The 15,233-nt window shown below is 43.6% G+C and overlaps 1 protein-coding gene across 8 annotated transcripts in view; it reads left to right on the top strand.

Annotated features, from left to right (window-relative positions):
- ahcyl2b (adenosylhomocysteinase like 2b) overlaps positions 1-15,233 on the top strand; it is a 134,708-nt gene that overhangs the window by 76,669 nt on the left and 42,806 nt on the right. For all 8 annotated transcript variants that reach the window (XM_072471156.1, XM_072471161.1, XM_072471158.1 and 5 more), the window contains 2 exons: positions 3,146-3,246; positions 6,950-7,052. In XM_072471156.1, the coding sequence (XP_072327257.1) occupies positions 3,146-3,246; positions 6,950-7,052 (204 nt within the window). The remainder of the gene's footprint in view (positions 1-3,145; positions 3,247-6,949; positions 7,053-15,233) is intronic.

The following is a 15,233-nucleotide window of genomic DNA, read 5'->3' as shown; positions in this document are numbered from 1 at the left end:
GGGGCGCAAGACTGGAGGAATGTGCAAAAACATTAGGGTAATGCTGTGGATGCTTTTTGAAATGAGGCTCACCGATTGTGTACTTGTACCCTCTGTTTAAAGGCATAAACACAAGAGTAGACCAGTTTGGCTGAATGGCTTGTTTCTGTGTTGTATGTTCTATGTAAAATCCAGTTATTCTACTCTAATCAAAACAAGTAATTTTCAATCTCCACCTGGGAACCAAGAGGTATCAAGAAATCTGGGAGCTATTTTTGGAAGTTCGGTGGGAATAAACTGCTCTGCCATTCCCAGCACAGTGATTTGCCATGAAGGCAAACAACTCCAAGCAATTATAGTAACCAGCAGGAACTCCCAACTGCTCTTCATCCCAGATATAACTTGATGTAGAAAGTAAGACCAAAGCAATTGCCCCAGCCCCTTACTTCATGCTGTTCAAAAAGGTTTACCAAGAAATCTGTGTGCAACAATACACACCTCATGCAAAGTACCATGCAATCAATAGGTATAATAACGTCATAAAAATGTGAATATTTTCTCTTGAGGATTCAATTTTTAAAAAATGATTGTTAGTGGCAATCAGAGAGTTCAGACTTTAACAGGACAACGAAAGCTGGTGTTTGTTGGTCGCATGTCCCACAGATAGAACATAGAACATTACAGCGCAGTACAGGCCCTTCGGCCCTCGATGTTGCACCGACCTGTGAAACCACTCTAAAGCCCATCTACACTATTCCCTTATCGTCCATATGTCTATCCAATGACCATTTGAATGCCCTTAGTGTTGGCGAGTCCACTACTGTTGCAGGCAGGGCATTCCACGCCCCCACCACTCTCTGAGCAAAGAACCCACCTCTGACATCTGTCCCATATCTATCTCCCCTCAACTTAAAGCCATGTCCCCTCGTGCTAGACATCACCATCCGAAGAAAAGGGCTCTCACTGTCCACCCTATCCAATCCTCTGATCATCATGTATGCCTCAACCAAGTCACCTCTTAACCTTCTTCTCTCTAACGAAAACAGCCTCAGGTCCCTCAGCCTTTCCTCATAAGATCCTCCCTCCATACCAGGCAACACTCTGGCAAATCTTCTCTGCACCCCCTCCAATGCTTCCACATCCTTCCCACAATGCGGCGACCAGAACTGCACGCAACACTCCAAATGCGGCCGCACCAGAGTGTTGTATAGCTGCAACGTGACCTCATGGCTCCTAAATTCAATCCCTCTACCAATAAAAGCCAACACACCGTACGCCTTCTTAACAACCCTCTCAACCCTAGTGGCAACTTTCAGAGATCTATGCACATGGACACCGAGATCTCTCTGCTCATTCGATACTGCCAAGAAACTTACCATTAGCCCAGTACTCTTGTCTTCCTGTTATTCCTTCCAAAATGAATCACCTCACACTTTTCTGCATTAAACTCCATTTGCCACCTCTCATCCCAGCGCTGCAGCCCATCCATGTCCCTCCGTAACTTGTAACATCCTTCCGCACTGTCCACAACTCTACCGACTTTAGTGTCATCTGCAAATTTACTCGCCCATCCTTCCATGCGCTCCTCCAGGTCATTTATAAAAATGACAAACAGCAGTGGCCCCAAAACAGATCCCTGTGGTACACCACTAGTAACTGGACTCCAGTCTGAACACTCCCCATCAACCACCACCCCCTGTCTTCTTCCAGCTAGCCAATTTCTGATGCAAACTGCTAAATCGGGCAGGAGATACAGAAGTCTGAGAACACGCATGAACAGACTCAAAAACAGCTTCTTCCCCACTGTCACCAGACTCCTAAATGACCCTCTTATGGACTGATTTCATTCACACTACACCCTGTATGCTTCATCCGATGCCAGTGTTTTTGTAGTTACATTGTATATGTTGTGTTGCCCTATTATGTATTTTCTTTTATTCCCTTTTCTTCTCATGTACTTAATGATCTGTTGAGCTGCTCGCAGAAAAATACTTTTCACTGTACCTCGGTACACATGACAATAAACAAATCCAATCCAATCTCCCTGAATCCCATGCTTCCGTATTTTCTGCAGTAGCCTACCGTGGGAAACCCCATCAAACGCTCCACCGAAATCCATATAATCTCTTTGTTGTGAGAGACTTGTCACCCAAAACAAAGCCTCGCCATATACTTACTTCTCTGGAATGAACTACTGACTAAACTATACTGACCACTGCACAAACTGAGTTTATTGGGGTTCACTGCTTATTTCTATGAGTCTTCCAGGTTGCTGTGAGCAACAACTGGCAATGTCAGCTGAGACAGAGTATTGGAGTATTTGGTATGGTATCCAAATGTATAGAATGATGAGAGGACTACACTGTGTACAGATTGCTAATTTACTCTAGTTTAACAGCTTGTCAAGGACCAAATGCATACATTTTAACTGAGCAAAAATAGGAATAGATCTGGATGTTAGCTGGTTCTTTTCCCTGAGAATAGTGAGCCTCTGGAATGCATTGCTGACTTGTGCGGTGGGTGCTGACATGCTGTATGCCTTCAAGAGGGAGCTCGACTGGTTCTTAACTGGGGCAGAGATTGCATCATAGAGGAGGTAAGTGAATTAATGCAAGACCTGGTCAGTTGACCTTCTGGACTGGTTTTGATTGCCTCAGGATATTGGAGAGGAATTTTCTATAGGATTTCTTCCTTGGCTGTTTTATTCTTTTGTCTCCCCTTGGACATTAGGTATCTTGTGAGGATGAGGCGTGTCTGGCCATGATATTCAGCGTGGGGCAATCCTGATGGGCCAGCTGGTCTCTTCCGGTTGGATTAGGCAATTTTAACATTGAAACTAGAAACCTGTGTACATAATTCTTGCTGGAGATGCTCCTTTTGGTTCAGTGATGGCAGAGGGGAATTTGAGGTTATTTTCTCAGAATTACTCCGTGTTCTCTCCAAGTTCGGCTTTGTTCAAAATCCAAATATTTCCTAAGTGCCAACATTTTTAGATCTTCACTTGTGATCTAACTATACCTCTCCGTCTTTTACCGTTTGATTGTCAGTTGTAGATTAAAGCAGAACATGGAATTCCTAGAGTAAACTCATCATGTTAACCAAGCAATCATGCGTTGTAATAAAAGTCCTTAACACTCATTTTGTGCTTACTGTTGTTTTAATGCAGAGATGCCAGCCCTCATGGCTCTTCGAAAACGAGCCCAAGGAGAAAAGCCATTAGCTGGAGCCAAGATAGTTGGCTGCACTCATATTACAGCTCAGACTGCGGTGAGTGTCCAACTTTAAATCCCTAGTTATTAAAATCCAAGGGGTGCATGGTGAGTGACTTAATTAACTCAATGCAATGTTCAGAGCTCCTTTTCCAATCCAGCCCAACCTGATGAAACTTTTATGTAGGTTACTGTGTGAAATCAGTTTTTGATTTTCACATCCAACTCTTAAAATGGAATAACAAGGAGAAAATAGTGGTATAGCAGAATATGCTCTTCTGAGGTTAGAATGGAGGGGCATTGTTTGGAGAGCTTTAACCATCAGTTGTACCTTATTTGGTGATGCAAGTAGAAAAAAATCCTTCTTCTGTACTGATGACTGTTGCCATTGTTAAAATATAACTTTGAAAAAGAAATTTGAACTTCCAGCTGATAGCTAATTTCGCATTTTAAGATCGTTACTGTAACAAAATACTAAAATAACTTTTGACTAAGGACTAGCTTTGTAGGCAATATCTTGAATCATATAACAAACTTTCTCCTTTTTACTTTTAGCACGAATGGAAAGAATATACTTCACAGATATACTTTACATGGTCCTTGCAATTCTCCTGTAAACAGTCTAAAGAGATTGCTAGCTCCCGTTCTTCTGTCCTTTTGATTTTTCAGTCTGGTAACTTTTAACCTCAGGATTGTCTTCCACAGTCTTTTCTCTCTTTCTCAACCCCACCCCACCGAGACTCTTCCTCTAAGCTGGGGTAAATCTTCCAGCCTCATTCTAATTCCTCATGAATTTGGTCTTTCCAATCCAAACACGAGCTCTCACCTACGTTCCTGCGCGATTACCCATAAAGACTCTTTCTCACTCTCAACCTGGCAGACTACCCAACCTTTCTGCGATATTCAGGGATATTTTAGGAAATCCTGTAACCCGGTATCACAATTCCTCTGTGACGTTCCCCTCTCGAAGCCCAGCACAACAGCAACATGAATCGCATAGACCTTTTATGCAGGTAGAAATGCTGATTCTTTAGACCTCAACTCTATTTTATCGTGGAATCAAATGGACTGTTTAAAACACTACATGATATTTTAAACCTTCCTGGGAGTTTGGAAACGAGCAGTCTGAACACTGTAAACACTGATGTTTCTGCAGTTGTCTCCTGCTGCGAAAGTCCTGCAACTTCCCAATAAAACAGTCTGTACTTTTCATCTTTAACAGCCCCATCACCCAGGCCTGTTGTCAGGCAGACTTCAGCACAGGTCACTTGACCCCCCTTCATTTTGCCCTAAATTGAAGGCACAGTCCCAAAACATAAGAATCTGATTAACCTCTCAATTGTAGCGCCATCATAACTAGAAATTATCTCTCGGCTCTTTAAAATGTAATTTCCTCATTTAATTATAAATCTTTATTTTCCCTCCTCTTAACTATTGAATATTTCCTCTACTGGAACCTCTTAAGTTTGGAGTCAGAAATAGGGAGCTGAAGTAAAGGCAGGAACCAACAGTACATTCAACAACTGCCAACACAATGTTCCTCACCAGGTTCATGTGCCATCTGTTCTGCATTCACCCACAGCCCCTTTAACTGATTTACTAGGTAAAATGAAGGTTGTGTCATTTACCCCATGCTGTGAAGGTGTGCCGTGATTATTCCTATTAGGCTGCATTCATCTCCAGACTGTTGCAGTTCAATACTTTTCACTTGCAACTATTCCACATTTAATTTTAAGAGCTGGATGGTGGTGCAGTGGTTAGCACTGCTGCCTCATGGCGCCAAGGACCCGGATTCAATCCCGGCCCCGAGTCATTCTTTATGTGAAGTTTGCACATTTGCCCCGTGTCTGCGTGGGTCTCACCCACACAACCAAAAGATGCACAGGGTAGGTGGGTGGCCACGCTAAGTTGCCCTTTAATTGGGAAAAAAAGAATTGGGTACTTTAAATTTAGTTTTTTTTTTAAAATAATAATAATTTCAAGAGCTATGTGGTAAACAGCAGTATCACAGCATTTCCTGCAGGTGGCACTACTGAGCTGTCAGAAACAGCACCACCAGCAGACAATTAATTGTCTACTGCATCCACAGTTCCCTTTATTTCATATGGCATTAGACATTTTCCTTTTTGACTGCATTTGGGTTAGTAGTACTCGCATATCCTCTCGCTGTTACAGCAGAGTCTATACAACTATTTAAGCACTCTATGGTTGCCCACAATAATAGACTGGCTTTTGTTCTTCAGCTACCACCAACTCTGTGATCCTTTTCTTTCTTTTTCATACTTTATCAAGCTGATAATGTATGCTGGGTACATTTCTAGCCTACAAGAGGTGGGGATGGGGATGGTTGTGGGTGATTCAGTGGCCCTTGAAAATCTCACCCAAGTGACAATTCCTCCATGTTTGACCCTGGACAGTGTGGGCAGACTATATTACCTGCAATGGTGAAACAAACAAGCCAGACTGTGCTCCAGATGTCTACGCCCCCATTCCTTTCCAGCACGAGTCACTGGATGGGGATTGTGATCTTGGGGGATCCGACTTAACTGGTATCCCAAGTGGCTCTTTGTATTTTGATGGTAAAGTTATAGGGCGAGATTCTCCGATATTGAGGCCAAGTGTTCGTACCGTCATGAAAGCACGACGGCGCGAACAGGGTCCGGGCACGACCTGTGGGGGCCAGCACGGCACTGGAACGGTTCACGCCGCTCCAGCCTCCTTACGTGGCGCCAAATGGGCGCCGCACCAACCCGTGCATGCGCAGTTGGGGCAGCTCAATCCTGCGCATGCGCATTTGGGCCGCGCCATCCTGCGCATGTGCAGGGAACCTTGCGCGCGCCGGCCCCGACCCAACATGGGGTCGGTGTTCAGGGGCCGTCTGCGCAAGGAAGTAGGCCCGGGGCGGGGGGGAGAGGCCGGCCCGCCGATCGGTGGGCCCCGATCGCGGGCCAGACCCCATCGGACCCCCCCCACCCAACGTTCCCGCAGAGTTCCCGCCAGCAGCGACCAGGGGTGAACGGCGCCGGCGGGACTGTCATTTTTTTTTGCTGGGCACTCGCCCCATCAGGGCCGGAGAATCGCCGCTCGGCGTTTGCAGCGATTCTCCGAGTGGCCCGCCGCGATTCGCGCGTCACTGGTTTCCCGGGGGGGGGGGGGGGGGGGGGGGGGAGAATCGCGTGCGGGTGTCGGGGCGGAGTGATGCGACTCGCGCGGCGCCCCGGCGATTCTCCCACCCGGCGGCGGGGGGGGGGGGGAATACCGCCCATAGTTTCTCTAGTAGCATGATCTTCATTTTAAGTGACTTCCTTGCATAATTGGTTAATATGATTAGTATGATTTTTGGGCCTTGTGTAACAAACCGCTAATATAAACAGTAATGCCTTTCTTTGAACATGATTTAACTGAAACATATGCAGTTACCTTTTCTAACCAGCATTTTTGTTGACAGTAAATATAATGAGTGCAAATTTGGGGTTAATATGTGGGGAAGTCACTGAGGCTAATGAGATGGGCTGAATTGCCTTTACTCCAGTCTGTTACACAAGACTGACTGAAATGCTTGTAAGTGAGTTGTCTCCGGTTTAAAATGAGATGTTGAAGGTTTGTTTAATAATTGTGTTTATTTGGGAGTGAAAGGAATTGTAAACTTTAACGCACAAGGTTATGCATATACTGATCCTGGGGTTTAAATATTCTTCTTTTAACTGAGTAGTTGGCAGTGAACAATTTATGGTGACCACCTTTAATTCCTGCTGCTGTAGGTGCTGATGGAGACACTCGCTGCCCTTGGAGCACAATGTAGGTGGGCAGCCTGCAACATTTATTCCACCCAGAATGAAGTAGCTGCTGCTTTGGCTGAGAACGGTAAAGGAGAAATTATTTAAAATCAATTGCTGTATTCAAGTGGTCCGTTTTCTGCAGTCTGTTCCATGCCTTTTTCCCTGCCTTTTGTCTCTCCCTTTTTCTCTCAGTCATATAACATGACTTAGCTCAGAGGGTGTACTACGGACCAGGTGCAAGTGATTCCCCCTCCAGTTATTCTATTGTTCTGCAAGTTCATAATGTACCCTTCCTTTTAAGTAAAGGTGTTATGTTGCGAGTGATTTAGTGGTACAATTTAAAAATGGGTCATAATTTGTTGTGGGAGTGAATCTAATGGCACCTGCCATGAGGCAGGTTTACCTGTGCTCATAATCTAAATTGCTAAAGTACAACTGAAAAACGTATAATCAGGAAAACCCGGCGCCTGGGACCCGAGTGAACTATGCTTGTGCCTGTGTATCTCTTTATCGATTGTTGAATAAACAGTGCAAGGACTGAGAAAAAAGCATAAATTCGAGTGGCTGAAATTAGAAAGCCAAATTAAGTACAAAGTGAGAAATAAAGTTTGAAGATAAACAAGATTGGATTAAGAGAGGGAGAGAAAAGAGCCAAATAAGGAATGTATATTAAAAAAATTAACATTTTCTAAACATCCAACAACAACTCAATACTGAGAATAGGACACAACATTTGTGGAAGGTGATTTTCAGTTCCAGAGTGTTTCATTGGCAACAATTAAAATTAGAACATTCTTAAACAAATCTCTGATAGCTAATTGAGGCTTTAAAATGCTTCCAAAATAGGCTCCTGGTGCCATTTCAGACCTGGTCACGAGTTAGTTCAGATCTATCTTGCAAGTATGCGTTTCAGTGGTGAGATGCCACTTTTGCAAAGCAAACAGCATAGCAGTGCATCGCAGACAGCAACCTTTGCAGTTGCATGTTAATTCTGGCATCTGCTGTGCCTGAAGTTACTGTGCTATTTCCATGTAAATAATGGTGAGGTTAATTGGACTTGGTGTTATTTTGATAAATTATGGAATATTATTTCCTCCTATTTATATGTTTTTAAAAAAACGTTTTACAGAAACTGTTAGCACCAAAATAAATCCATTTAAAGTAATCCAGTTGTCAATTTCATTGAGCCTTTCCAAAAATATCTTGTTTATTTTTATAATGTTCTGTTAACGTTCTGATTCAGCAGACCATTTACAAATATTATTGTTCAGTGCTCAATTGCAGAGGATTTCTGCATTTAAAAATAACACTGAAGGATTGACATTCAGTATTGTGTCACCTTCAACACAGAACCAGGGCTAGCGGCTGGTATGATGAGCGTTCACCGCATTAAGCAGGCCGCATTTTTGAACATCTTGGAAGAGTGTGAAGCTAACCTACTAAGGTGTAATTTTCTGGTGAATTTGAATACAACAATCTTGAACAAAAATCTGGCTAAGAAACAGATTTTTAATCAGTAGCAAATCCTTCAACAGTCTTGGCCTTATTCCCTGGAAACTATCCCCTTTGACCTTGCTACTTTTCTCCCTGCTTTAAAAACGACCATGGATAGATTTAAGGCTTGACTCTCCAGTACTGCTGGCCATCGTTCCACTTGTGATGCGCCTTGTGATGGATTCTGCATTAAAGGTGCAGCATAAATGCATGTTGTTGCTGTACATTAATATAATGAGACATTGTTTTGTTGCTTGATTACCAATCAAGATACTATAACTGACAACCTCCTAATGTTAGAAATGAGCCTTTCCAATGATCCAGTCATGTGTCAGTTCAAGAACAATTCTTCACTTTCAAACTTTACAAAGTTGAAAAAATATGCTGCATTTAATTAAGTTGGTTGGGCACTGAATATACTTCTGTGCTAGTGGTGGAAAATGTTAAATCTAAAAATAGTATTGAAACAGCATTTAATTTGAAAGCTGTTTTGCACATAATCTGAATTCCTTTGAGGTAATGATATGTGCCAGAATACTGCCGAGCAGCATCTATGCAACAGGGCGTGAAAATTTGGTTGCTTTGACCCCCACCATCCACCTATCACTCCCCCAGCCATTTCACTTGGTTGCCATTCTGAGGTTGTGGAATCTACTTGCAAGATGGTGAAAATTAGCTTAGTTCTCCTCCAGAGCCAAGATGGCCATCTGTGGGGCAATGTCCGGAACCATACACAGTATTCAAGAGAAAGGAAGACCAATGGTTTGTACAAACTGACAATCACTTTCTGGACTGGTGACGGTGGAGTTTTGCTCTGCTGTGCCAGCTATGGGCTATTTTTCACTAAAGCCCAGATCCTTATGTATCCTATCCTGCAGATTGTTTCCATTTTTCATTCTCGCACTTACTTCACTTAATTTCCCCAGCTTTGCGTTGAATAGCAGATGATATTTTTGTGGCCTAAACTTCCAGCCTGCACAGGATCCTTTTGCATTCTTCCTGAATAGTTATGCTCTATTACAAATTTATTTTGGTCATTTAACAAAAAAAAGGAACACCTCACAGACTCTGCTTCCACTGCATCTAGTTTCAATTGTAGTGAGCCAGTTCTATTAATAAAATTGGGAGCTGCTGGCTACAATGCTGAGCTGAAATCACTGTAAACTCTTGAGTCAGCCTTGCCTGTTGGAGACGCAATATCCAATAAACATTAACGGTTGGCTGGAGTCTATCTTACTGATGACTTGACCATAATCTACTCTCTGATTGGATGTGACAAATTACCGTGATGGTTGTGAGGAAAGTTTTATATTGCAGGTATTTATCATGGTGTTTTAAGGATGTCAGGTGCTCTATAGTCTGGTAAATTGTTTGACGTAAGTGACGAATGTAGCTGATAAGTGTGTACTTCAGTCAACACCATGAGGGAAATCTCTGATCTGCTGCCATAATGGAATCAGGAGTGCAGATAATGAATGACCTTACCCTGCAAACTAAATTCACTCAGTGCTGAGCTGGCATTCATATTGATGTCACTGTGGGGCGTTGTGTGTTTTTTTTAAATGGTAGGTGATGGTGAATTTTTCTTTTCAATACATGAGTGCATGGTGCCCTGTTGAGCTTGTCTCATTGCCAATAGTGCAAGATGCAAGTCTTTGAAGAATACCTGTGCTGTGATTGAACAATCCCTCTGAATTGTGAATTACCTCTTTGGAGTCCCAACTATTCATTCTGTTATGGTTCTTGCTTCTGATGAGATTAAATTAAATAGAGTGAAAGTTCCCATCATAGGAATCTCCAAAATAATTTGAAAATGAATCATACCACAGAGCAATAACCGTGGGTTTTAGATGTTGAATACAGACCATTTAAGCTTCACTCCCGAGTTCATTATAGTAGCTGAAATCCATTAAAAATTATTTAAGTATCATTCAAAACATTGAATCCTTCAGTCTGCAGGAAAAAGAATAATCTGTTTATGTATCTGTGGGTGTTACAAATAAGTCACAGCTTTAAGTAAATTTTATTTTATAGATCTGCATTTAAAAGGGTAGATGACCTCCGTTTGGTTTAGGTGTCTGTATGTTTATGTTTTCTAAATTTAAAGTACCAAATGCATTTTCTTTTTTTTAAATTTGTTTTTATTAAGCTTTTCCTCAAACAGAATTTTTACATAACCAATGAAAAAAAAAGAATATTTAACAAAACAAGGTGGCTGTTATCATTATACAAAACGAGAATATACATTAAATGAACAGTCGTCTCTCCTCCTCTCTTCTCCTCTCCCCCCCCCCCCCCCCCCCCCCCCAAGACTGCTGCTGCTGCTGACATTTTAACGCTCCCCTAGAAAGTCAAGGAACGGTTGCCACCGCCGGGCAAACCCCAGCAAGGACCCTCTCAAGGCAAACTTTATTCTCTCAAGACTGAGAAACCCAGCCATGTCCCTAACCCAGGTCTCCACACTTGATGGTTTCGCGAGTCTCCACATTAACAAGATCTGTCTCCGGGCTACCAGGGAGGCAAAGGCCAAAACCTCGGCCTCTTTCGCTTCCTGCACTCCCGGATCCTCTGAGACCCCAAAGATCGCTATCTCTGGACTCTGCTTCACCCGCGTGTCTAAGATCCTGGACGTAGCCTTTGCAAAACCCTGCCAGAATTCTTTAAGCGCCGGGCATGACCAGAACATATGGGCATGGTTTGCTGGGCCCCCTGAACATCTCGCACATCTGTCGTCAACCCCAAAGAGCTTGCTTCAAATTCATTTTCTTTCTCCAATTTGGCAATTTAGCGTGGTCAATCCACCTAACTTGCACATCTTTGGATTGTGGGGATGAGACCCACGCAGACACTGGGAGAATGTGCAAACTCCACATGGGGCCGGGAATGAACCTGGGTCCTCAGTGCCGTGAGGCAGCAAAGCTAACCAATATGGTAATTAAAGTTTATGACCTAAAAGAAAACCGGAAAACTAGGTTGTTCTGAGCAACCAGGGGCCACCCCAGCTTAGAAATAACTTTTGAGTTTAGTTTTAAGCTGGACCCAGGAAGCTGGGGGAAAAAAAGCAAACTTCCCAAAAGAACAAAAAGTCCAGAAACCAGGGAGTTGGGACAAAAATATTCCTCAAAGACAATTAAGTTAAAGGAAGAAGATCATGTTGCATGAAGTTAAAGCAGACTTGCTGAGTTAAAGAGACAGCTTCAAGAACCAGGTTTAAAGTCCAGACATCTGAGGTAAATCAAAAGTTTGGTGATATCTTAATACAGCTGTTTTGTTGGTGTAGCTGGGTACCTGAAAGATTGTGCGGAAGCTTGAATGCATAGAGGAATACATAAAGGAGAGATTGAAATGCTGGAATTGGGTGCTTGGTGAAGGCATCCAAGAGAAAGCACTGTTTGGGAGAAGATTCCAAGATTTCTTTTTCGAGAGTAGAGTTTGGAAACACTTGTGTGGAAGTCAGAGTTTCAGTGAGGCCAGTTGGCTCACCGTGTAACAAGCATCTGGGGATTTGCTGGGTGACACCTGTCAATTGGTTTCAGAGTGTGGTCTGTCTGACCACATTTCATCTAATAATTTAAATGGACTATGTACATTGAGTACAAGGTCCATTTTATTACGTTCCCGGATTAGACCCCAGCGGTTGCCGGGAGAAAATTCCAATATTTTATTTAATTTGTAAGACTGTGAGGAAAGAATACTTCGCTCCAGGATTATTCCACACACAAATAGGGATATTGGATATTAAAACAAACTTTGTAACTAACACAGGATTAAAATAATTTTAACATCATACAAGAAGATAGCTTGCACGTTCAATAATGCTTAACAATGAAACTGCAAAACTTAACGCGGTTGGTGGAACAGATGGAGGAGGACTTCAAGAGATGGGACATGGTTACTCTGTCACTGGCAGGGAGGGTACAAGCGGTTAAAATGGTGGTCCTCCCGAGATTCCTCTTTGTGTTTCAGTGCCTCCCGGTGGTGATCACGAAGGCTTTTTTCAAAAGGATTGAGAAGAGTATCATGAGTTTTGTGTGGGCCGGGAAGACCCCGAGAGTGAGGAAGGGATTTTTGCAGCGTAGTAGAGATAAGGGGGGGGGGGGGGGCTGGCACTACCGAGCCTGAGTGAGTACTACTGGGCCGCCAACATCTCAATGGTATGTAAGTGGATGGGAGAAGAGGAGGGAGCGGCGTGGAAGAGATTGGAGAAGGCGTCCTGTAGGGGGACTTGCCTACAAGCCATGGTGACGGTGCCGTTGCTGTTCTCACCGAAGAAATACACCACAAGCCCGGTGGTGGTGGCTACTCTGAAAATTTGGGGGCAATGGAGACGGCATAGGGGAAAGACGGGAGCCTCGGTGTGGTCCCCAATAAGAAATAATCATAGGTTTGCTCCGGGGAGAATGGATGGGGGATTTGGAACATGGCAAAGAGCAGGAGTAACACAATTGAGAGATCTGTTTGTAGATGGGACGTTTGCAAGTCTGGGAGCGCTGACCGAGAAATATGGGTTGCCCCAAGGGATTGCATTCCGGTATATGCAACTGAGGGCTTTTACGAGGCAACAGGTGAGGGAATTCCCGCAGCTCCCGTCGCAGGAGGTGCAGGACAGAGTGATCTCAAAGACATGGGTGGGGGACGGTAAGGTGTCAGACATATATAGGGAGATGAGAGACGAGGGGGAGATTATGGTAGATGAGCTGAAAGGGAAATGGGAAGAAGAGCTGGGGGAGGAGATTGAGGAGGGGCTGTGGGCTGATGCCCTAAGTAGGGTAAACTCATCGTCCTCGTGTGCCAGGCTAAGCCTGATACAATTTAAGGTGTTACACAGGGCGCATATGACTGGAACACGGCTTAGCAAATTTTTTTGGAGTAGAGGATAGGTGTGCGAGATGCTCGAGAAGCCCAGCGAATCACACCCACATGTTCTGGTCATGTCCGGCACTACTGGGGTTTTGGGTGGGGGTGACAAAGGTGCTTTCGAAGGTAGTGGGGGTCCAGGTCGAACCAAGCTGGGGGTTGGCTATATTTGGGGTTGCAGAAGAGCCGGGAGTGCAGGAGGCGAGAGAGGCTGATGTTTTGGCCTTTGCGTCCCTAGTAGCCCGGCGCAGGATGCTGTTGATGTGGAAGGAAGCCAAGCCCCCGGGTGTGGAGACCTGGATAAATAACATGGCCGGGTTTATAAAGCTGGAACGGATTAAGTTCGTCCTAAGGGGATCGGCTCAAGGGTTCACCAGGCGGTGGCATCCGTTCGTCGAATACCTCACAGAAAGATAGAGGGAATGGAAAAGAAGAAGACAGCAACAGCAGCCCGGGGGGGTGGGGGGGGGGGGAGGAACCAGAGGGATTCTCAGGGATGTTAATATATAAGTATAATATGTATAGGTTGTTGTTATAGATAATTGTATATTGGACTGTTAAAACATATTTTTGGAGAATATTTATCTGGGACAAGGCAGTTGCCATTTAGTTTTGTTTTTGTTTATATATTATTTATTTCTTGTTTATAAATCTGGCCATTGTTATTTATATTGTTATATTACTGTGTAAAGGATACACAATGTACTGTGATGATTGACCAAAAATTTTCAATAAAATATTTTTTTTAAAAAAACAAAACTGCTGTCTTTTATCTCCACTCAAGCAAAACCCATCTCCGGCCAAAATCCACTTTCAAGTACAGTAAGCCAAACTGTAGTCTAACCTTTACAATGCTTTTAACTGCCCCTTGCAGCCCAAGTGTCGTCTTTTAAACCAGGACTGTAAAACAAAGATTACTGTGGCAGTCATACACACGCTAACCCTTACTGAACCAAATTTGCTGGTTTCGCTCAGTTGGCTGGACAGCTGGTTCATGAGGCAGAGCGAGGCCAACACTGTGGGTTCAATTCCCATACTGGCTGCAGTTATTGATGGGAGACCGCCTTCTCAACCTTGCCCCTCGCCTGAGGTGTGGTGATCCTCGGGTTAAATCACCACCAATCACCACGGTGACTTTTATCATAATTTTATAACTTGTGTTATCCTTACAAACCTGTGTACATCTGTAATATTATGGGTGGGGTGAAGGGGTAGGGTGAATGAGTATTATAGTTAGTCTTTTCTTGTTTAATGAAGGTATTATTTTTTTGTTAGAAGTTAATTGGAATCCTACGACTCTGTTCATTCATGTCTCTAAACAAAAAATAAAAGTTACTGTTTATTGAGCCAGGGTTCTGCTCTGGGATCGGCCTGTCCAGTAGTATCATCAGATGGGGCTGGGATTGTAGCAAGTTACAATCAGCTATGGCTTCTGTCTGGATATTCTTTACTCTTTTAAAAAATAAATTTAGAATACCCAATTCATTTTTTTCCAATTAAGGGGCAATTTAGCGTGTTCAATCCACCTACCTTGCATATCTTTGTGTTGTGGGGTCAAAACCCACGCAAACACAGGGAGAATGTGTAAACTCCGCACGGACAGTGACCCAGAGCCGGGATCGAACCTGGGACCTTGGCACCGTGAGACTGGCGTGCTACCACTGCGCCACCATGCTGCCCATTCTTTACTCTTGGAAACACCACCAAACCTCTTAATTAGATTCCAGTACGCGGTGTACAACAAATACCTATGCGTAATGTCCAGGATAGTGACCGACAGAAGAAATAACCTTCAGGAGTTTAATCATAGCACAGGTATTCTCTGAAGACTTGTATCTTGCACTGTTGGCAACCTCAATATTGAGGAAAGATGTTGGGGGAAATTTTTTTTTCACCATCACCAAATTTCATTCCT

Source organism: Scyliorhinus torazame, chromosome 13, assembly GCF_047496885.1.
Source record: "Scyliorhinus torazame isolate Kashiwa2021f chromosome 13, sScyTor2.1, whole genome shotgun sequence".
Classification (NCBI taxonomy): Eukaryota; Metazoa; Chordata; class Chondrichthyes; order Carcharhiniformes; family Scyliorhinidae; genus Scyliorhinus; species Scyliorhinus torazame.
This window is presented reverse-complemented; position numbering and strand designations above follow the sequence as displayed.